Below are 23,583 nucleotides of genomic sequence, written 5' to 3'. Positions count from 1 at the left end.
GAGCCACCAAATGTTGACACCGCGCGTAACATCGAGCGAAGGACGCGGCGTGAACATTAACGGAGTGCGACAAGTGCAGGTATACTCGGCTCTGAAACAGGTTCCAGACTAAGAATGCCCAGGATCTACTTGTCCGACTAAGGAGGGACAGTATATCGGCCTGGGGAAAAACTTGGTTTGGATTGCTGGTCAAAGTCTTTAAACAAATCGGATTACAGGCTAAGAATGCCCAGGATCTACTTGCCCGACTAAGGAGGGGCAGTATATCGGCCTGGGGAGAAACTTGCGCTGGTTTTCTGATTAGTTTAATGATGTTTGGAGATGGATGGTTTCGGATGAAAACATCGATGAGTCGCTTGAATGTCAATCAAGAACTGTTTATTCGTATGAAAAGGTCGGTCTTATATAGCCCAAAATTTTGGAATTGATGCTCAGTACGCATGCGCGTCTAACTTTTCCATGCAATGTCCTAATCCAGCTTTCTCTATACACTTGGATTTAATCTAGCCCTTTTTTTTGGTACTAGCCTTACTAAATGGCTGTAGCATTATCAAACCCTAGCTTATAGCGCCTGCGACCGAGCGTCTTCCTTAATCTAAAACTTACTCCCGTTTTATTGCTCTAGCGCTTAGCCAGAGTCTTCTAGAACCCTTACTAGTTATTGCTTAGCGTCCTAAAGGGTATGCTTGTTCAATTGTTATGAATCGGCTGTTCACTGATAGTAAAATTTTATTACTCATTTGATTACAATGAAATTCGTTTTTGTTCTATGCCACGACCTTCAAGCAGCGACCCTATCGCAGAGCATGTTCAAATCTTCAGTATCGTGGCCTAGTCTTTCGTTTCTGTTCTGACACTATGAAACGTTTTACTTTGGTGACTTACAATGCATTCTTATGAACGACTACACCATGCAACCGACCGCGTACAAGTTTTTGGTCGTAAATTACGCTTCCTTATTACGTGCGTACTGCCTCTATCTGCAGCCAGGTTCCTTGCTTTTTTTTGATTGTCGGATCTCTCACGCTGCTACCGTGGAGGCAAGAAATGGATTATCAAACTTGACTATATGGTTCGGTGCATTTTTCTGGCTAGAATTGTGACGAAAGAGAGTAAAAGGATTTTGAAAATGACTCAACTCTAGGTGGCTGCTGATAAGACGTGGGCTTAACTTCTGGCTGTATTTATTTTTATTGCGAACCGAACACTTTGATGGTGCTTACTTGCAGCTAGTTGGTTTTGTTTTTTTTTGTGTCTTCCTTTTGGTTAAACAATCTTTTCTTTCCGTGATTTTTTATTCATTCGTAGGTCAATGACCAACCGTGAGAATTTTATATTAATTTGTGATTAATTGCAATGCTTGCTTTCGTAACACCTATTGTGCCGATAATGGGATCAAAAAACGCGGACGCGGTAGGCGTCCCCTACCGATTTTAACCAAAAAAAATCTTTGGAACTCTCAATGCAATGATTGAGTAGTCTAATCTTAGCGTGTGTGTGCTGTGACCAGTGTACACGAAGCTCAACCAAAGTCCAAATTTTTGTCTTTGGCTCAACTTTATATGCTGCATAGGCAACTTGTACTAAAAGTTTAGTGCTTTTTTCAGTTCTCTTTCCCCTCAGTTTCGTTTTTCCCATCAGGACCGATGACGAAAATATTTTGACAGATCTCTGTGTCCTCTCCCCGACCGTCGACTGGTGTGTGTTCCGAAAAATGGCAGCGCTCATCAAAGGATTGAAATTAGCCAGCCAAATTTCCTCGAAAAATCCGGCCTTGTTCGCGCTGGCCGCGCGAAACGCCCGTAAGTATCGATGAGCAACAACGTGAAGTGGAAAACGGCCGGCGTTTCCTTGTGAAGCTTGCCAAAAAAAAAAGTCCCTTTTGCTTGCGACTCGTTTTTACGTAACATCGCAGCGAGCTCGCCTTCGGTCGCCCCGTACTGTCGAAATCGAATCAACACCCGAAGATCTCGACTCGGGATTTTGTTTATACCTAATTTCTAATTGAGAATATTTTTTTTTCCTTCCAGACGGCTGGAACAAAGACTTCAAACCGGGCAAATTTCCGGAAACGGACAAGGAGCGTGAGGCGGCGGCCCGGAAATACGGTCTGCACCCTTCGGAATATCAACCGTACGAAAACGATGGCACCGGTATCGGAGACTATCCGAAGCTGGCGGATGTGCCGGTGGAAGCGCGCGATCCCTACTATCCGTACGATTTCCCAGAATTGAAGAGAAACCTTCACGACCCGGTAAGTTGGGGATATAATGTCCACTAAAACAATAGGCTAATAACTGTTTGCCATGAATGAGCTGTGATTTGTAATTTGTTTATTTATTCTTAACGATAACCTGTTAGTGAGTACCTTATATCAGGTCAAGGAAGCAACTGTTATAATAATTTAGTACATTAGGAGGAATCTGTGATCTCATTTTTTTCTGTCCAAGGGATAGGTGGGTGGGACAAAGTGAGCACAGAAAATCACCAGGGTGCGATGACGGCGATGACGTCACGTTTTCGATTCCCGCATCTTGTACCAATGTTTAGGGAACTCAAATGCATTGTCAATGGGGGAACCCAATTGATGTTGGCTGCAAACAATCCTATAGTGGTTTCTGCTTTTAGTAGTGTTGCGTGTACGTACACGCTGCATTACACGAACACCACTTGAGTTACTGGTTGAAAATAGTAAACAAAGATCAGCTGTTCCCAGCAAAATCAAATGGGCATATTTTCAACCAGTAGATTTGCATTAGTTTTCGTGACACCGCGCTGCGAAACCACTATTGAGTTGTCCAAAAAATGTCTCACGAAACCTAATGCAAGCCTATCCATATACGTGAGAACAAAAGATGTTTACAAAGTTCTTACAGATAGATTAACACGGGAAATCTGAACACAAACCACTACCACACAGGAATTTGGATTGGTCAATTGGGTGAGAACAGGGATGTCATACGTGCATGTACACGGAGAAAAAACGTTAGTGAATACAAACGTTTTTTGGTTTATTTCAACCGGATTTCAATGTTGAATTTGGCACAAACGACATGTTGGGTAAATTCAACAAACGACGTTAGTTGAACCAAACTGAAGTATGTTGTTGTTATTTTTTGGGATTCGTTGGTAAATTTAACCAAAGTCAGTTTGAAATTACTTCCCGGATAGTTGTTTCATATGACGGCTGCAAAATCAACAAACGAAATTAGTTGTTCCAAACCAAATGCAACAGTTTAAAATAATCGGAATGTGATTTATTTCAAACAAAGCGGTCGATTAAATTTACCAACGAATGTGTTGTTTTTATTCACGCAGAGAAATATCACATATTTGAATCAAATACATTACAACTTTGGTTCAAAACCAATACCTTTTTTGAAACAAAGCAAATTAATATTCGATTCTAATACTGAGCAACTTTGAGTCAAAAATAAGTTTATTTGATTCAAAGTTGTTGTGCCTTTGATTAAAAAAAATTGCTACTTTGAAATAAATATAGGTTTTTGCACAAGTTTGTCTGCCGTCATTTTGTTTTTATTGACAGAAAACGAAATAAAAATTACGCGCCGGACAAAATTGTAGAAGAGATCGTAGTTCTGACGCTCGGTACAGGTGATTTAGGAAAGTTATTCTTATTGAAACTGCTTAGATTTTCGTTATTATAGTCGCATGTTATAGTGGAAGCCTTCAAAGGTAAGTAAGATAATGTGAAACATATTATTTAATTAAAAAAAAAACATGTAATTTCTTCCAGATTATGGCTACTCCGTTAACCTGCAAGGAAGCCAAGGACCTAATACTGCAGCCGTTCCTAGCTGAAAAGATGAAGCGCATCTACGGCATGAACGAACAGAGAAAGGGCTGGTAAGCAGCTGCTGCTTTTTACCAGTTTTTTTACTAATTGAACTCTTTTTCTCAGAATCTTCCGCCGTGTGGGGATACTTCAGGTTTCAACCGTGACGACAATAACAAAGGGCAACTGCACAGCAACATACTTTACCAGCAAAGATTATGTAATTATGTGAATATAAGAATCCCTAAAAGTATTTTTAATATTTTATTGGATTATCTGCTTGGACTGAATATGATCTTATAATTAATTAAAGCATGACGATCACATGCTCTCAGTAGTTAATAGATCACATTCAGTCAAAGCAGGTAAAATATTGGACGATCCTTTTGAAAGATATTACTATCAAATACTATTATTTTTGAAATAAATATATTTTGACTTTAATTCTAAAATATGTGTTTTTTGTTTCAAAAAAAAAAAGCTTTTGAAATAAAGTAGTTATGTATTTGTTTCAAAGAAATAAAGTATTAGAATCAAATATTATTCACTTTGAATTTACGATCCGGCTAACGAAAGCTAGACTTTAAAACAAAAACAAAAGTGCTTTGAAGCTAATACTCGGAAGTCATTGATTCAATGAAAATCGCACTTAGGCCGTGGATCAATGATTATTTTTCTTTATTTCAAAGTCGTTTATTTTTGAATTTAATATATATTTTTCTGCGTGTTGGATTGCTATTCTTCCCATTATTGTTTTTTTTTTGACAATGATAATTATTTTGAATAAATTATGAATTACACATATTTATATATCAAAATGTAATATGTAAAACTTAATAATATTCGCTAGAAACAACTTTTTCTTCTTTTGTTTTTCTCTATTGTTTATGTGGAGGATCCTTGACAGCATCTCCGGTTCGTGGTACTTCAACGAAATGTAGATCTTCTCGGAATCGGTTCGCATATTGTAAATTTGTTTCACAGACTACTTCGAAATCTCAACAAAAGCTCGCTGAACCTATTCCGGTCTCGAGAGCTCGAACGCATCAGGGCATAGGCTCTTCGCTAGTCCAAATCCAACGCGTCCTTGTCCAGAACTTGGTCCAGATCCAACACATCCTCAAAATGGAATTCAATCGTTTGTACAATATTAGCCAGCTCTCGGATGGTGTCGCGCCTCATTTCCGAGCGGTTGAACTCTACGGCAAACATCTCCGGCAGCACAGTTTTGTCGTCCTCTTTGTTGTAGCTGTTCGATCTTCCCGGAGTTTTCCACCTCAATGTTCTCTCGGCGGTCGTCATACACGGTGGCAAAACAAAGCCCATCAAATTTGCAGACAAGATATCCATCCAGTCGGAGATCTGGCACGAGTTCCCGTATTTTTTTTTCTGTAAATTCAATTATAATCAAGATTATTGTTTCGCACATCTCATATTAAAGAAAATGAACTTACCTGCAACTCTCGTAAGTTCTTAAATAACGGAAATTCGCTGAGATTTTTTTCAACTTAATTGCTCAGCTCAGACTTTGCAAAATGCGGTTATGACATAAGAAAAAAGAAAAAAACAAGTTGGCAAATATGATCCACACGGAGAAATCAAACTACCTAATTTTTGGGTTGATTTTACTCAAAGCTGAGTATATCGAATAAACTAGTTACCCAAAATTAGGTTGTTTTCCCTCTTTCCCTCACCGATGTTGTCAAAAATAAACAGAGATGCATCTACCCAACGGGGGTCCTTGAGCCCAATAAGCCAATTTTGGGTAAATGCAGGTTTACTCAAATTTGGGTTGAATGAGGGGGGGGGGGTCTTGGGTTGAATTTACCTACTCTTAAGTAAATGTTTTTGCTGGAGGTGAAGGCAATTTACCTAGTGTGAGTTTAATCGATTTACTCAAATTTGGCTTATTGGGCCGAACTATGCGATTGCATCAAAAGAACTCAATTTTGGGTAGTTTGGCGGTTCCGTGCAGTAATTTGGTTCGATTCAAACTAAATTGTTTGTTGTTTTTGCGTTGACCGGAATAATCGTTTGATTTAACCGCCGGAATGGTCAAATTAAACTAATATTTTGGTTTATTTACGGCAGTTTGATCAACTTAAAATTTAGTAAAAATAAACGACTGCATTTCGGTAAAAATGACAAAACTTTAGTTTGAAGTTACTGACGTCGGCTTTTGTCATGAAAACATTGCTGGCAGTAGAAACAACAAATTTGTCGTTTTGTATCAAACCGACGTCGTGGTTTTGAAATAACAAATTTGCGATTTAAAACTACTATTTTATTAGATTGAGAATCAACAAACGTGTTTGTTGTTTCAAACTGTACTGTTTTTTCTCCGTGTAGTGATTGAAATGATCTTGGAACATTTTCGTTAATAATTTCGTTTTCAATTCAAAACACTTCACATTTTTTCTTTGGAACACGTTTATTATCGCGAAAGCTAACCAACAAACTGACAATCACATTCTAATCCTGATTATATGCCTACTATGATACAACTTTTCTCTATGACGATGGTCTCCACAATTGACATCATCTCTACTGCTTGATGCATTGCTTATGCGTAGTTTCTTAAAGAGGATTATATTCTTATCCTATATTTATTATCCCTCATGATCCCTACAGTGCAGAAAATCCTCTTGACATTATTACAGGAGATCCACCGGAAACTCCAACAGGAGTTCACCGAGGGTTTTCATCCGAGATTCCAGGAGTGTTTTTGGATCTCCCTTCAGGAATTTCAACCGGGATTGCTTCAGAAGTTTTTTGTGGGATTCCTCCTGATGTGTCTTTCATGATTCCTTCCGAAATTCCTTTCACTAAAATATTAATTTCAGTCTTCCCGCAGGAGTTCTCCCAAGATTATCCCTGGAGTTCTTTCTGGGATTTCTCCAGAAATACATTCCGAAATGGTTTATGAGATTCTTCCAGGCAATCTTTCCTTTAGGAAATTCTTCCTTCTAGGAATCCTCCAGGAGTTACTTCACAAGTTCCTCTCATAGTTTCTTCTAGAATTTTTTGAAGATATTCTTCTAAGATTACACCGATAATAGCATCTGGGATCCCTCCATAAATTTAACCCGGAATATTTTACGTTTTTTTTTTTCAGAAGATCTTTCCGGGGTTACTTCAGTAATTTCTTCCGAGATTTCCCCAGGACTTTCTTTCGGGATTCCTTCAGCGATCCTCCAGGCGTTCAATTCTCCAGGTGCTTCTTATGAGATTTCTTCAATACTTAATTTGTATTACATCCATCAAATCCTTCCGGGTTTCCTCCAAGATCTTCCTGACGGATTCCATCAAGAACTTCTTCTTGGACTCCTCTAGGAACTTATTCCGGTAGTCTTCCAGCGACTTTTTCCAAGATTTATTTTTTTTTATTTCTGTCTGCAACTCCTACAGGAACTCCTTAGGGATTCCTGCGGGAGATCCTAATGGAATACTTGCAGATCATTCTGGAACCCTTTCCGGACGTTCATTCTGGAATTATCTCATGGAATTTCTCATGAGAATCCTCTAGCAGTTTTTTTTTTCAATTCCTTATGGAAGTGTACTGCCTATCCACTTAGAAATCTCTCATAAGTACCTTATTGTGATATATGTATGTTCCATTCGGCCACCCCTCGTCGTCAGGTTTATATATTTTGACAGAAGGCATAACACAGTCGGACTGAAGATAGAACAACAACGCGTGTGAACAGGTGTGAACATGTAAAACCATTATAATCGCAAATAAAATGTTTCTTTATGTTTTAATCGAATAAAACATTACATTGGCGACGAGTTGTCGATCGTAACGCGCGTAATCGAGTGAAAAACGACGGAAAAAGGATGGCGCAAGGGCCAGCGTTCCGTAATTTCGACTGCGGCAGTGAGGAATGGGAGCTGTACAAGGAGCAGCTGGAGCAGTATTTTGCTGCTAACGGAGTGCAGCCGGATATGAAAAGGGCGGTTTTGATAAACCACTGCGAAGCCAAAACCTACAAGCTTCTTCGTAATCTGTGTACGCCGGATGCTCCAGCTTCGAAGACGTATGACGAGTTGTGTGCGCTACTATCCAAACATTTCACACCGCCGGTAGTAGTACACAAGGAACGGCGATATTTTTTGCGTGCAAAGAGGGAAGAAGATGAGTCGCTGAATGATTGGGCCGCTCGCTTGAAGAACCTGGCCTCGAATTGCAAGATGGGTAGCCACCTGCAGCACAGTTTGTTGCTGAAATTCATCGACGGATTGCAAGGTAAAGCGTACGATAGGATCTGCGAAGAAGACGAGTCGTTGACATTCGAACGAGCGTACGAAATAGCAGTAAAGTACGAGCCGGATTCTCCCAGAGCAACAGGAGTGTTCCAGATCGACCGAACCAAGTCAGGACCGAATAGTAAGCAAGGAGCAGCAAAACGAGGAATGACGACGGGACTCTGCTTGGCGTGCAACAAACCAGGTCACTACAGACGCGATTGCCGTTTAAAGGAGTACGTGTGCAAGAAATGTCACAAGCGCGGCCATCTGCAAGCAGCATGTTCGCAGCAGCGGAATTTCTTCGTCGGTCACCAGAAGGAACAGGATGACCAGGAGGAGTCGGATGAGGTGACGATGCAGCAAAACTTTATCAGTAAGTGCAATTTTGGTGCTGTTTACTCAGTGAGTGAGGTACAAGGATCTGATTCACCAGTGTTGCTGACTGTCGAGATTGGTGATAGAGAATTTGAGATGCAGCTTGACACAGGAGCCTCGGTGTCAGTCGTTTCGTGGGCCTTTTATCGTGAACATTTCCTTCAGTACAAATTGTGCAATACAGCGATACAACTCAAGGGGTACAGTGGTGAAAAACTCACAGTGAAGGGTATCGTGCAACCAGTGGTTAAGTATAGGGGATTATCGAGTGCACTGACGATTGCCGTGATAGAGGACGGAGGACCACCTCTTCTGGGAAGAAATTTCGTTAGTCAGTTCCAACTGCGCATATTTTCTCTAAACAGTAAGGAGTACTCCACTCAGGAGCGTCTACAAGGTTTAATTGCTCGTCATCGGGATCTGTTTAGTCCGGGGTTGGGCACGTACAAACATTGCACGGAGAAAAATAATTAGTAAACACAAACAAATTTCAGTTTGATTTAACCGGATTTTTATGTTGAATTGGGCACAAACAGCATATTGGTTTGATTTTACTACCTCGGGCAGTTATTTCCAACCAATATTGTTGGTTGTTTATCCGGTAATTCAGCCGTTAAATTCTACAAACATCCGTTTGAAAATACCATTACGTCGGTTGTTTTATTTTGACAGACGAGAAAACAACCGTTTTGTTTGTTGTTTTCAACTGCCGTTTACAGTTTGTTTTGACTAAATTTTGGTTTGTTTCTAATCGTCATGCCCGTTTAGAACAAACCAAATACTTGGTTGAAACTACAAACCAGTCCGTTCAAACCCCCCCCCCCCCCTCTCCCCTTCACCCTTTGTTGTTCCTAAAATTTTCTCCAAAAAAATATGACGCAATATTTATAAACTAATTTGCAATTTTTTAAAACATCTTTTAACCAACTTCTAACAAACGGTATGGCAATCATGCCTACGGTGTGATGCGCTGTCGTTCAGGAAGACTGCTGTTATAATAAATCAGTTGGTCTTTCAGTTGCCGGTGAGCTTTTCCGAGGGTTCTTCCGGCGCTGCTGGCCTGCTGGTGTCGTGGTGGGTTCCTGGGATTAATGGCATTTGTGAAGGAAACGCAAAAATATCATGGTTCATGAGTTTTGTATGCTCCGCACCCCTGGCCGCACTAGTTTTCCTGTGAACAGCAGCGTTGACGGTGGTTCGGTCGTGTGCGAAAACTCTGGAATCCTCCATGAATGCGAAGTCTGCGTGAGTCCGTTGAAAATCGGGATAGCGACGAATTGCTGTAAAAATGTAGGATTAACCATCGTTCACCCTTGTGGCATGCAAAATATATTTCACTTACCTAAGAGCAATAGTTCAGGCACAATTTGAACATTTAAATCACTAGAAGTACTACAACACGCGGAGCCAAGTTGTTTCGTCACGTTAGGAATGTTTTGAATATCGGTGGACTTTGTGATGGTGAAGTAGAAAATGAAACAAACTAAAATTGCAGTTTGTTTGCAAACCAATTTGGTTGTTGTTTTTTCTCCAAATAATATATTAGTTGAATTTACTACCGAGTTTGTTGAATCAAACTAGTATTTTAATTTGTTTGTCGCATCGAAACAACCCGGACATTAGCAAATGTAAACTGAAGTGTTAGTTAGAAATAACTAATTTTGGGTTCAAAACAACCGACTGAGTTTGTTGTTCTGTGATAGTTTCTGAAGGTAAAAACAACTAACTTGCCAGTTTGTTTCAAACGACATTTTTTGGTTTATTGCAACAAAATTTCATTTAAAAACAACTAATTATGTAGTTTGAAATTCAACAAACGTGTTGGTTGTTTCAAACTACACCGATTCTTCTCCGTGTGTACAGTAAATATCGAGTTGGAGGAAAACGCGCAGCCAGTGTTTAGAAAACCGAGGCCAGTTGCTTATAGACTTGTGGACAAAGTATCAGCGGAGTTGGATGAAATGGAGAAAGACGGAATTATCAGCAAATGTGACAATTCGAGTTGGGGAACACCATTGGTGCCGGTGCTCAAAGGTGACGGTAGTGTAAGACTCTGTGGTGACTACAAATCGACGGTTAATCAAAGTGTGAAAGACGTAATTCACCCGTTGCCAACAGTGGAAGAAGTTTTTAGCAAGCTAAACGGTGGTCAGAAGTTCACTAAGCTAGACTTGTCGAAATGTTACAACCAATTTCTGTTGGACGAAGAATCTCGAGAAGTGTGTGCGATTTCCACCAACAAGGGGGTTTATAAAATGAACAGGCTGCCATTCGGCGTCCGTCCTGCATCTGGAATAGTACAACGAGAATTGGAGAAATTGTTATGTGGAATTCCTGGAGTTCAAAATTTTTTGGATGATGTGTTGGTGACGGGGAAAGATGATGAGGAACATTTGGCGAATCTGGCAAGAGTACTAGATGTTTTGGAGAAGGCAGGACTAAAACTGAATCAGGCAAAGTGTCAATTTTTCAAGAGTGAGGTAACATACGTGGGCCATGTGATTGGACCAGATGGTCTTCGTAAAACCGAGGATCGAGTCAAAGCTATTCAGGAAGCCAAACAGCCAGAAAATGTTCAAGAGGTTCGCGCTTTTGCTGGACTCGTGAACCATTATGCGAAGTTTGTAAATGGTATGGCCGAGATGATGAGTCCTCTTTACCGTCTTTTACGAAAGGGCGAAAAGTTTGTTTGGACGCAGGAGTGTGTGGAAGCATTTGCGAACGTTAAAAGGGAGATTTGTCAAGATGTTATGCTAGCTCACTTCAACCCAGAGGCAGAACTTGTGTTGGTATGCGATGCGTCGTTGAATGGAGTTTCCGCTGTCTTGTTGCAGAAAGAAAAGGAGCGGGAACGACCGATAGCTTATGCTTCGAGAATTCTCCACTCGGCGGAGCGGAACTATAGTGTCATAGATCGCGAGGGTTTGGCAATCGTGTATGGTTTGAACAAATTTTTCCACTATTTGATCGGAAACACCTTCACTATAAGGACTGATCACAAACCCCTCTTGTCAATTCTGAACCCAACAAAAGGAATACCACAAATCGCTGCGAGTAGGATGCAAAGATGGGCAAATTTTCTGGCCGGCTTCAGCTATAAAATTGAACACGTGAGCTCGCAGAACAATATAGCAGACTATCCGTCACGAGTTCCATTCGAATCGTGGAAGCTTTGGAAGGAGGATGATAGCTTTTTGAACTTTTTGAACAGTGGCGAAGAAAAGATGGTGAATTGTGATGTTGTGCGCGAAGCGATGAAGGATGACAAAGAATTGACGATCGTTCTACAGAACCTGAAAACAGGCAAACCAATTGAAAAGGATAGTCCTTATCGTAGATTCAAAGACGAACTTTCCGTGGAGAATGGGCTAGTTATGCGGGGAATAAGGTTAGTCATCCCGAGCAGCTTAAGAAAAATTGTGTTTGCTCAACTTCATCGGTCACATTTGGGAGTTGTCAAAAGTAAGTCGGTATTGAGAAGTTCTGTGTGGTGGCCAAACATAGATGAAGAATTGGAAAGCTACATCAAAAACTGTTCAGCGTGTTTATCCAACAAACCTTCTCCTGAGAAAGCAAGATTGATTCCATGGAAACCACCCCAATCTGTTTGGAGTAGGGTGCACCTAGATTTTGCAGGCCCAGTGAACGGTATGAGCTTTTTAATAGTGGTAGATGCGCTACCCAAATGGGTGGAAGTATTTCCTACGACCAAATGCGATACAGAGTTTGTGTTGGATAAGCTAATCGATTGTATCAGCAGATTTGGGATCATGGATGAGATCGTTTGTGACAATGGGACTCAGTTCACAGCTGGAAAATTCAGGAACTTTCTAGCCGCGAACGGAATTCAACTACATTTAACAAGTCCGGGACATCCAGCAACCAACGGCCAAGCAGAGAATGCAGTGAAAACATTCAAGGCATCACTATTGAAAAGTATAACCGAAGGAAGGCGAAATATCAGAGAGGTAGTTGCAAACTTCTTGATGGGATACCGATCGGCAAGGCACTGTACTACAGGAGTCTCGCCAGCTGAGATGATGACAGGACGTCAAATGCACACAGCATTAAACCTTGCAAAACCGGCGAAAACGAAACCCATGTCGAAGATGGAAAAGGAAGTCAAATCGAAAATACTGAAGCATCAGACAGACCAAATACATACGTACCGCGGTTCCAGGGAAGCTGTATTCGGCTGCGGTGATAGGGTAATGGTTCGAGATTACTCAAATCCCAACAAAGCAACGTGGAAACCGGCTGTTGTAATCAAGTTATTTGGACGACGAAACTACCTAGTGAAGCTGGGGGCTACAGGTAGAGAAATAAAGCGGCATGTCAACCAGATGATACCAGACACAAGAGAGGATAAGGTGGTTCAGAACGAAACGGAGCACCAAGAACCGGTTCCGAGAGGCATGAAGGAACATGAACCGGTCACGCGACAGACGGGTACGAGGTGCTACCGAGCACCAGTGAAGCGATCGCGGGAAGTCGAGAGCATACCCACCGAGAGATGTGAAGATCTTGAAGTGTCAAACCCGATTCTGGAGGAGGAGGACTTCGAAGAAGCGCAAGAGTCCTTCATGGATCCGCCACTCATACCGGAGCCGCATAGTGGGGGAACGAGGGTGGCAGGTTTATGTGATACAGAGAATGGGGCAGAGTCAGTTGATCGACCAAGTTCAGATATAGTTGAGGACGGGGGAGTAAGTGATAATAGTGATGATGGACTAGAATTAGTGGGATTTGAACGAGGCTTCTGGAAATTTAGAGACTACGTAGGCAGAGTATTGAGTAAATGAATGACTAACGCAAGTCTATTTCTTTCAGATTTCAGTATTTGAGACTCTACATCAATACCTACAGAACTCTTATTCGTGGTAGAATTTCTTTCTTTTTATTAAACATTTTGTAACATTGATTTAGTGCGGGGGTGTGATATATGTATGTTCCATTCGGCCACCCCTCGTCGTCAGGTTTATATATTTTGACAGAAGGCATAACACAGTCGGACTGAAGATAGAACAACAACGCGTGTGAACAGGTGTGAACATGTAAAACCATTATAATCGCAAATAAAATGTTTCTTTATGTTTTAATCGAATAAAACATTACACTTATAAAGTTCTTAAAGTATTTTATTAAATAATTCCACCATACTCTTTCTACGGAATATCTCTAGCAATTTTGTAGGGAATTCCTGCTGGAGTTCTAACGAGCTTAGCTCTATTAGTTCTAGTACTGCAAGCTCACCTTTTGATAGATTTGTCAATCTGTGACTTTTTAGTGCTGACTGTTCGGATTGTAATAACTAGGTTATCAGAACAAGTTATGATAAAGAGATTCTCGAATAATCATAACATTGCAGAACACCATTGATGTAGAAACAGCTGTGTGTAATTGATCAATCGTTTTATCAACGGAGTACACAGCGCCCCTAGGAATCGGACATATGTGCCGTAGCTGTAGGTTCTAGAAGGCTAGACCAACGGTATTAGAAACTCTCTTTTTATTAAGTCCAGAGTTTGTAACATCGTCGTACTCCGTCCGGTAGACGTATCGCTCAGCGGGGGTTAAAGCGCAGATCGGCCAGATCGGGGCCAGAGGGTGCGTTGAGATTACAGAATTCCTGCTGGAGTTCTTTCTGAGTTGCTTCCCCGAAAACAATCTGGATGAATCTCAAAAGAATCTCGTAAAGGAATCCAAGAAGAGGACTTTCGAAAGAAACGCTTGGAGGAATCTCGAAAAAAAATCCTAGAGAGTAAAAGAAATCTGTGAAGAAATCTTGTAAGAAGTTCCTGGAGAGAATCCTGGATAAATATCTGGAGAGAACCCGGGAGGAATTCCTGGAGGAATGCCAAAAAGAAAATTTCGGGGAATCTGAGAAGAGATTCATGGATGTCGAATATCGAAAGGAGTTCTCCGAGTAATCATAGAAGAAATTGATTCCTTCTCCAGAGTTTCCTCCTGAGTTTGATGGAAGACTGCTTCTTCCCTTCTTCTTGATCATGATTAAAGTTAGGAAAAAAATGGAGTTTGGAGGAATGGTAGAAGGAGCTCCATTTGAAATTGCAGCAGGTGGAATTACAGAAGGAACTGCTGGATCTAGAATGCGTTCAGAATGCAAAGAAGAAATTCCGCGATGAAAATCAGTGAAGGAAGAAATTCCGCTTTGAATTCCTGGAGGGATTTCCGGTGAAACTCCTGGTGGATTCTCAAGTTGAGGAAAGATTAGAAAGAATTCCTGAATAAATCTCAGAAAAAACTTCTGTAGGCATTTTAGAAAGAGAAATCTTCTAAAGGAGGAATTGAGAAGCAACTCCTGGCAGATTTATTAGTAAGCCCTGTTTTTTTTTCTAACAAGTTTCGTCGAAAAACCTTCTCGGTATATGATATTTATCCCTTCTGTATTAGGAACACAGACTTCCTGTTCTTCAGCAATTACCACAACGGTCGGTGGTTTACTAGGTCGTGAGCTTCGTCTCTTTAGGCACCGTGATAATCTTCACTGGTTGCACCTGCGGTTTATCAAGCAAAAAAAAGGGTTTTGATGGTGTTCACATGGCCGGATCACAGCGCCTCGGACGTCATACTATTGTTCGTGCAGTTGAAAATCGATTTTTTTTTTACACGCGAATATCGATTTTTCACATAAATCGTGCGTTGGACGTACGTCAGGCAAAGTGCTCTGGATCGGACCAGATCCGCTGTCCAGCGCACTACGTCCCACATTAGGTTTTACGCATGGATTTGGAGAAAAATCTATTGTCGCGTGTGGGGAAACTTCGGGTTTCAACCGCGACGACAATATCCCGGTTGTGAAGCCGCGTTTTTTTTTGCGGAATAACGTCCAAAAGTTTGGATGTGTCAAGTTCATGGTATGTTTTATTTGTATTAATACATTCAATATCAAAATTTGAGATTGTACATCGAACATTTCGCTACTCTGATACGAAAATGGGAATGAGAGAAACTCTCCCATGATCTTTAAAGAGACTTCTCCAGAATTCTGAATTCTAGAATTGTGAGAGAAATTTCTTCAGAATGCTTAAAAGATAACATTAGAATCCGGAGCGAAAAGAAAGCAAGACACTTCCGGTATCTTGTTAGGAATTCTCTCTCATTTTCCGGAGAGAGATAACTCCACACGGTTACAGAAGTTACACAGATTTGTGTACTACTAGATCAGCCTCACCGCTGTGTCAAATGTACACAGATACTTTTCCGGCTCCAGCGCTGGCATGAAAACAAAATTAACCATTATTTTTGCATTGATCGATTCCTGATAATGCATGTCATCGTTCAGAGAAAATTAGTTACGAACTTTGCTCCCATACCAGCGCTATAGCCAGAAAAGTGACTGTGTACATTTGACACAGGGGTGGAGGCTGATCTAGTAGTACACAAATCTGTGTACATTGTACACAAGCCTGTGTACATTGTACACAAGCCTGTGTTGTTTCGTTTCAGGGTGCATATATATATGAGACGGATTGTCTGAGAGCCCAGAGAGAAATTCTGCCAGAATCCTGTGATAGATTGTCTCAGAATCCTGAGCAGGGTGCAAAATTTTCATAGTCATTGACTGAAAACAGCACGAATTTGAATGATTCTGCACTGAAATTCAAAACAAACAAATTCATTTTCGCTCTGCCTCTTCACACAGTCAGTCAATTCGTAGTCATTGAATATGAAGCCGAACGAGAAACATCTTCATAATTGCCTTCGTTTATGGCTACGATTCCTCCCAAAAACACTCCACAACAATCAAATGGGAAGATATCTGTGTAAAGCACCGTTAAATGTAATCGAAACGTTAATATTTTATCAGCAATTTAACACTTTGTAAGATGTTTACAAATATTCATTGACTTTCATTCAGTTGACAAACGAGTACAGGGTATCTACTACCTGGAAAAAACTGGAAAACCTGGAATTATCAGGGAATTTTACTCGACCTGGAAAAATCCTGGAATTCTCAGGGAATTCTGGTGAGAATCAGGGAATTTCTGTGTTTATCATTTTAATACAAATTTTCAGTTAGAAATGTCTCAAAGCGAATAAAAATTTCGGCTGCACCGCTACTACCTACCCGCTCGTTAATTATTATTTATCAGATATTCATTACCCTTGATGTTTAAACTAGCTTGTACTTTTTTCACAGCAATTTCGGAAAACTGAGACGACATGCTTTTATTGTTAGGATTTTGAATTCTTAAATCTTGCAGCTTATTGCAAGAATTTTTTGAAGTTTGCCTAACAAATTCGCAACGCCTGTAGATGTTGAAAATTACCTGAAGGAACTAAAAGATACATTTTGAGCGTAGTTCCTGAAACTCCCGCAGAGTATTATTGATCAGTTGGAACTCCTGGTGGATTCGATGTTAGTATTTCAAGCCAAATTAACTAGATGACTTCTTGAAGATTTTTTAAATATTTTTTGACCATTTCTGAAACGTTTTTAGAACAATTCATAAATGATTCTAAACAATGTTTGAAAGAATCAGCCTCCTGTCACGCGGCCATGTTTTTGAGGTCAGCATCAAAATCCAGGAACGATTATTGACTGTGGCTGAATCATATCAATAACAATTCTAAATTTTATGGAAACTTTATTCCCGTGACGAAGACGAGCTGATACTATTACGACTTCATTTTTAAATTAATAGTTGCGAAATTGAAAATCATGTTTTGCTTAAACTAACGATTTTAAAAGGTGAAAAAATAAATGGTTGTGAAAAAAGCAGCCTCCTGTCACCGCAATACTGCCCCACAGGAAAATAACGAGCCAACATCTCTGGTTCCCACGTCCAGCCGCCTCGTTGAACACAATAGCGGCGGCTCGGCGGCTTGGTTCCCCATGACAGCGCAAAGTTTGTAAACAAATATAATTCCAGGAGCAAAAATCAAAAGCGGCGAAACTTTTTTCACAACCATTTATTTTTTCACCTTTTAAAATCGTTAGTTTAAGCAAAACATGATTTTCAATTTCGCAACTATTAATTTAAAAATGAAGTCGTAATAGTATCAGCTCGTCTTCGTCACGGGAATAAAGTTTCCATAAAATTTAGAATTGTAATTGATATGATTCAGCCACAGTCAATAATCGTTCCTGGATTTTGATGCTGACCTCAAAAACATGGCCGCGTGACAGGAGGCTGGAAAAAAGTTTCGCCGCTTTTGATTTTTGCTCCTGGAATTATATTTGTTTACAAACTTTGCGCTGTCATGGGGAACCAAGCCGCCGAGCCGCCGCTATTGTGTTCAACGAGGCGGCTGGACGTGGGAACCAGAGATGTTGGCTCGTTATTTTCCTGTGGGGCAGTATTGCGGTGACAGGAGGCTGGAAAGAATGCTCAACTCTTTCTTTCCCAGATTTGCTTCTGAGTTCCACATATTTTAACATGGTTGCCAATTTATTAGTACATTCTAGATGACAATTCCTTGTTTCAAGATCGAAACTATTGACAACCGAAACTATTGAATTACAACATTTTTTTCTATTAATTTTAAAAAAAGGCCATCCGTAAATATATTTTTTTTATACTTTATTATACTTTCATATACATTGTTGCTAGCAATTTCTACAAAAGGAGGAAGAATCTAGCGAAATTCCTGAAAAATACATACTTGAGCGATTCTTTTGCGAAAGCATCGAAGGTCTTCGTGCGCAATAACTGAAGCTCTTTGTGTAGGGTTTCTTGGAGGATTTGTTTAAAAGCGTTAGCTACATTTTTTTAAATTTCCAACAGTAGTTGAGGAAGTTTGCTCAGGAACTAATCGGAAGATTTTCTGCTGGAACAGCCAAGCTTAACTTTTATAAAAATATAGTATAATTTCTTGTTGTTTTCCTTGCTAAATTCCTTCCGAAATTCATAAACAAAATTTTTCCTAAAGTATCGCCAGGATTGTATTAAGAATTTCATCAGAAAATTATCTCGTGCTTCCGTCCTAAATGCTGGTGGAATGTTCTCCTTAAATGTCATTATAGCTGGAACTAGAAATTTCCCAAAAAGTTGCGTTTCCACGAATTTCTGCAAATCTGAAAAGGGGCCATCCATTAAGTACGTCACGGTTCTAGGGGGGAGGGGGGGGGTTATCGAAAGTGTGACAAGCAATGTATTAAGTATAGGAAAAACCCGTACGAAGGGGGGAGGGGGGTCGAAAATTCCCAATTTTAGCGTGACGTACTTAATGGATGACCCCAAACATGTTTAGTTTAGTCGATTTGTTGAAGTTTCTTGAACCTGGAATTGTTTTCATAAACCTGGAAAATTCCTGGAAATATCAGGGAATTTCATTTTCATAATTGAGTAGATACCCTGGAGTATCGAGCAGCTGAATATGAATATGCAGGCAAGTGAATGAAAATTGCCGCATGGTGAACTTCAACTCGTCTGCTCGAAAATTTTGCGCCTAGGATTCCTGAGAAGCTTTCCCTTGGGATTCTCTCGAAATGTTCCAGAATCCTAAGAGGGATTATCCCAGAATCCTGAGACGAAATCCAAGGGCGATTTTTCCACATTCTTGAAATAAATTCATCTAGAATACTGAGAGAGATTCTCACAAAAAAAAAAGATTTTCGAAATTTTAGGATTAATTCCCGAAGAAACCTGAAACGAGTAGCTTTGAATCCTAGGAAGGATTATTCTAGAATCCTGAGAAAGGTTCCCTCAAAATACTCTGCGGGATTGTCAAAGAAACCTTAGATATACTCTCACAGAATTCTGGGAGATTGGATTTCCCCAGAATCCTGAGAAGAATTCCTCCAGCAAGGCTGGATTGCAATTGTTGCATGGAGTGTGTTACGTTTGTAAATAGTTGTAAACATTTTGTCAGTTAGTTTTCTATTTTATACTGTGGTTTGTACAAGGAAGGGGTTTTGGGGGTTAAACCCCTCGCGTTACCGATGTTCCATACACTAAGTGCTAAAACTAGGAAAAACCCCTCCCTTGATGCCTTTTCTGTTCACGGGACTGTCCTCCAGAACCCTTGTATGTATTCTCCCAGAACTTCCCTAACATCCTGTGTGGATTCCTTTAGAATGATGACAACAACTCTGCCAAAATCCCGAAAGGTATTCCCCTCAATTCTACGAGTGATCTCAAGAGAATCTTTCCAGGGATTTCCCTGATTACTAAGAGGTATTCTTCCAGAATCCTGAAAGGGTTTTTTAGGAGCAACTGCTCCAGAATACAGAAAACAGAATGCTGGGAAGGATTTCTTGCGAACCCTAAGAGGAATCACAGAATCTATGCGAGGGATTCTCCAAAATCCATTTTTGTCCAGAGAATTCTGCCCAGATTCTCGTGAGAGATTCTTCAATAATTAATAATTCTGAAAGAGAGTGCCCTAGAATCTTGAAAAAAATAGCCCAAGAATCCCAAGAATTTCTCCGGAATCATGAGACAAATTCTCCAGAATCTTGAGAGACATTTCCCTAGCATCCTGGCGGGGATTACCCGAAAATTCCGAATTTTCAGAGAATCTTGGGAAGTGTACCCGTGGAATACTTAGTGATATTCCCTCAGAATCTTACAAGGATCTTACGCAGAATCCTGAGAATGATGCCAATAGAATCCTGTATGGGATCCCCCCAGAATTCTGAGAGGTGTTTCGCTACAATTCCGAAAATGCTGAGTATGATTCTCCAGGAAGTCTGAGAGGAGTTCCTGAGAATGCTGAGAAAGTTTTCCTCAGAATTCCGAGTGGGATCCTAAAAGAAGGTCTTCCAAAATCTTTAGAGGAATCAACCAAGATCATTCAGAAATTTCTTAGAATCCTGAAAGGGATTTCATTCTTGGTAGGGAACTGTTGTAGGGAATGCCCCAATTAGTTTAAGGTTAGCCTGGTGGCAATTTAACTCGCGGAGTTATCTGGTAAGCGTTTGGCTTACGTAATTTAGTTAGTCTGGTGACACCAAATTAAATGATCATCGCTGCCATCAACCGACCACTTGAAAGGATAATAAATAGGAGTGTTTTAGAATTTTTCAATTTTTCTTGAAAAATTCTTCCGCTGTTGCTGGTGTTGTGTTACGTTTGTACACTGAAATTTTTTTACGCGGTTTTTTTTACGCGGGACCATTACCGTCGTAAAAAAAACTTCAGTGTAATTAGTTGTGACGCATGTAAAGTAGTTTTAAGAATTTTCCATGAATTGGAGAATGCAATTCATGGAAAATTCTTCAATTGGCTTCTTTAGTGGTGTTGAGATAATTCCATATTCTGAATCTGCATGCCAAACTGAGCCGAAATCCAAATTTTCATCAATTTTGGAGCCCGGGAACCTATTTAAAAATCAATTTGAATTTTGTATGGGAGCGATTTGTCGAATCACCCCTCGTCGCATTTTGTACTGAGCGGAGCTGTCAAGCAGTTGCCCAGCTGTCAAAAGGTGATTTAAAAAAATCTCTTTGAAATTGATTTTAGATACCAAAATAAAGTTCTAAAAATCTGAAAAAAATCATAGCGGCTCAGAAAAAGGTGCTCTTTCGTTTAAAAATAAAAAAATCATTGAATTTTTCTTAATTTAAAAACCCAATTGTTGCATGGAGTGTGTTACGTTTGTAAATAGTTGTAAACATTTTGTCAGTTAGTTTTCTATTTTATACTGTGGTTTGTACATCCGTCCCTGAATTTTAATGTGCATTTGTAGCGCTCCAAACATTTCAGGAGTGATCCAGTACAAAACACGCACGCCGTCCCCTAACACGGACATCAAATTGTAGACGGTCTTGTGTTGTTGCCTGAATTAAGATGCCCCCTTAGGATTAGAAACTCCTAGACCAAAACAAGCTATGAGTGCAGCAACGGATGCTGCGAACTAAAAGGCGAACTGCCAAACAAAATACAATTCTTGGATGACTGATGGACCAAGAACAATTATGAAACCTCGTCATCCTGGGTTCGGACTTCGTTATCCATATGGATGACTGGGCACAAATTAGTGTTGTGTGTTGCATGTTTGTGTTTTGTGCATTTGTAATGTTCCATTTTATTGTTCGTATCTAGTTCCCAAACGTGGGACCCGATACGGAAAATAAAATGTACATTTATAAGGTTCCAATGTTGTCGTTACATTGGCGCCCAACGTGGGGCCTTGCACATTTATAAGGTTCTAATGTACTTTTCGTTATACACTATCGCCACCTCTACAACGGCTCGCGATGATTGCATAGCTCGACACAAAACCCCCGTGTGTTCATATAGAAAACGGGTCGCGTCTGCGCTGATTTGACAGAAGCGATCGCTCGCTTCGCTGGTCGACCGTTAAATTTTAGGGGGGGGGGGGACAGTTTTGAATCGCCACTGTCCCGTCGGTTCGTCGGTACTTGGACTCCTGGGAATGATTTCTCATAAGAAACCTGAGATATACAGGTATGCCTCGATTTAGTGGACCCTAGATTATATGTACAGTAGACGTTCGATAACTGCAACATGTTTACGTTTCACTTAGCGAACGGAATCCGATAACTGCAACAACTGACAGACGTCAAATAACTGTCAGTTGCTGCAAAATGCAATCAAAGTGCATTCGAAAAACATCGCACTGCAACAAAAGTGCACACGAAAAACATCGCATCACTGTTGACGTTTCATTTTGACGGATAGTGGTGCGATAACTGCAAAATTGTTGCACTTAGCGGACTTTCAGTTAAAAAGCATATCAGTTAAAGCGCTTGCACCGAGCGAACGTCTACTGCACTTTGATTTTATGTACATTTAATGGTAAAATTCTACAGTGGGATGGATCATAGCAGGCACTGCGCGCGGACGTGCATTCAATTTTCTCTGTCATCGTGTTTTTCGTTCTCGTGATTTTTTATTTTTGTACGACGAAACTTCAATTCGGCTGATACTCTAAATGAAAATATATCGGAAAATTAGAATCGCGTTTGGAAATCCTATTTTGTTGAGCTGGGGATACAACGCTAGAAGCTTACAGTTACAGTGCGCGAGTTGACTGTAGGATTGATTGAAGATTTATTGTGGAAGATCAAGTGGATTCCGGGAACTCTGGCTCGTCATGATGTTGACGATGGATTGTTGGGGATCAGGATTGACGTGCAGCCGTTGCAGCATCTTTTTGACGATCATCAGACAAACCGGTGAGATCTTTCTGATTTGCTTTGATTTATATTACACACTTGTAAGTAAAATTTTTTGGTTAACATGTGTCAACATGACAATTTCTCGTACGCTTTTTCGCCAAGGAAAGCACCCCATTAAACCCTATCCAATTTCCAACTCCAGATATCTATGAAGTGGGCCAAGTTCTTGGACATATTCTGAGTAGATATCTAATCAACATTTCCTCCCCATCCCCGCTGATCGTAAGGACCTGGCCAGGTGTCGAGAGTTCGTTAAATGAAAGGTTTGTCAAATCCCAGGCAACTTTTCTGGCGCATTAAACGTCTCTATCGACAGCCACCCCAGGATGTGTACGGTCGGCTATGCTATGCTATGCTATGCTATGCTATTTAATGGTAAAATTCTACAGTGTATTCTGAAAATAAAAGAAATATAATATTTGTGAATCGAATGTAAAAAATCGATTCGGTCGATTTTGTGGGGCTTCAACATCGATTCAGAAAATCGATTAATCGGAACAAAAACATCGATTCAAAATTGCCCAACGTTAATACTGATATAACCACTTAATCACAGACGTCAGATAGTCTTATACTCTCCTATTGAACGCAAACCCCTAAAATTTTGTCGTTCTAGATGCATGCTGAAACTCCGCTCTGGTCCGAGGATCGTTTCGGCACCGCCGAGCCGACCCGTTTCTCGATGAAGTTCTACTGGTTGTCGTTTCTCGGCGTAATGGCCGGATCCATCGGCGTGTACTATTGGCTAGAAGACTACAAAATGTTCCGACCGGTGATGGCCAAACAGTATCCCCGTGATGGCCCACACTACACATTTGAGAGCAAGTGAACCTCCGCAAACTACCGATGATTGTTTCCAATAGTACAGCATGTCATAATGGACGGGGAGGTTTGAATTACATTTTAGGGGTGTCGTCTGGAGGAGCGCAATCGAAATATTGTACGCCATTCTGCCGTGATGCTTTGATTATGTAAATAAATTGGTAGGAAATGGAACGGAAGATTTGTTATTCGTTTAAGTGATGACCTCCTAGTCTGCTAATTATCAACT

General features: G+C 40.4%; 1 protein-coding gene across 1 annotated transcript; it reads left to right on the top strand.

Annotated features, from left to right (window-relative positions):
* The first annotated feature begins 1,642 nt into the window (after positions 1 to 1,642).
* Positions 1,643 to 23,528, top strand: LOC109418419 (NADH dehydrogenase [ubiquinone] 1 beta subcomplex subunit 8, mitochondrial). The gene is made up of 3 exons (XM_029865765.2): positions 1,643 to 1,802; positions 2,031 to 2,254; positions 23,149 to 23,528. Exons 1-3 carry the CDS (start codon positions 1,715 to 1,717, stop codon positions 23,359 to 23,361), a joined length of 525 nt encoding a protein of 174 aa, XP_029721625.2. The 5' UTR covers positions 1,643 to 1,714; the 3' UTR covers positions 23,362 to 23,528.
* Positions 23,529 to 23,583: the final 55 nt, after the last annotated feature.

Source organism: Aedes albopictus, chromosome 3 (assembly GCF_035046485.1).
Source record: "Aedes albopictus strain Foshan chromosome 3, AalbF5, whole genome shotgun sequence".
Lineage (NCBI taxonomy): Eukaryota > Metazoa > Arthropoda > Insecta > Diptera > Culicidae > Aedes > Aedes albopictus.
This window is presented reverse-complemented; position numbering and strand designations above follow the sequence as displayed.

Bases quoted from the DNA above. Each gene is read 5' to 3' on its own strand.
- LOC109418419 (XM_029865765.2), top strand. From the start codon at position 1,715: ATGGCAGCGCTCATCAAAGGATTGAAATTAGCCAGCCAAATTTCCTCG. The intron at 1,803-2,030 runs GTAAGTATCGAT...TTTTCCTTCCAG, and splicing joins GCTGGCCGCGCGAAACGCCC to ACGGCTGGAACAAAGACTTC. The intron at 2,255-23,148 runs GTAAGTTGGGGA...TTGTCGTTCTAG, and splicing joins AGAGAAACCTTCACGACCCG to ATGCATGCTGAAACTCCGCT.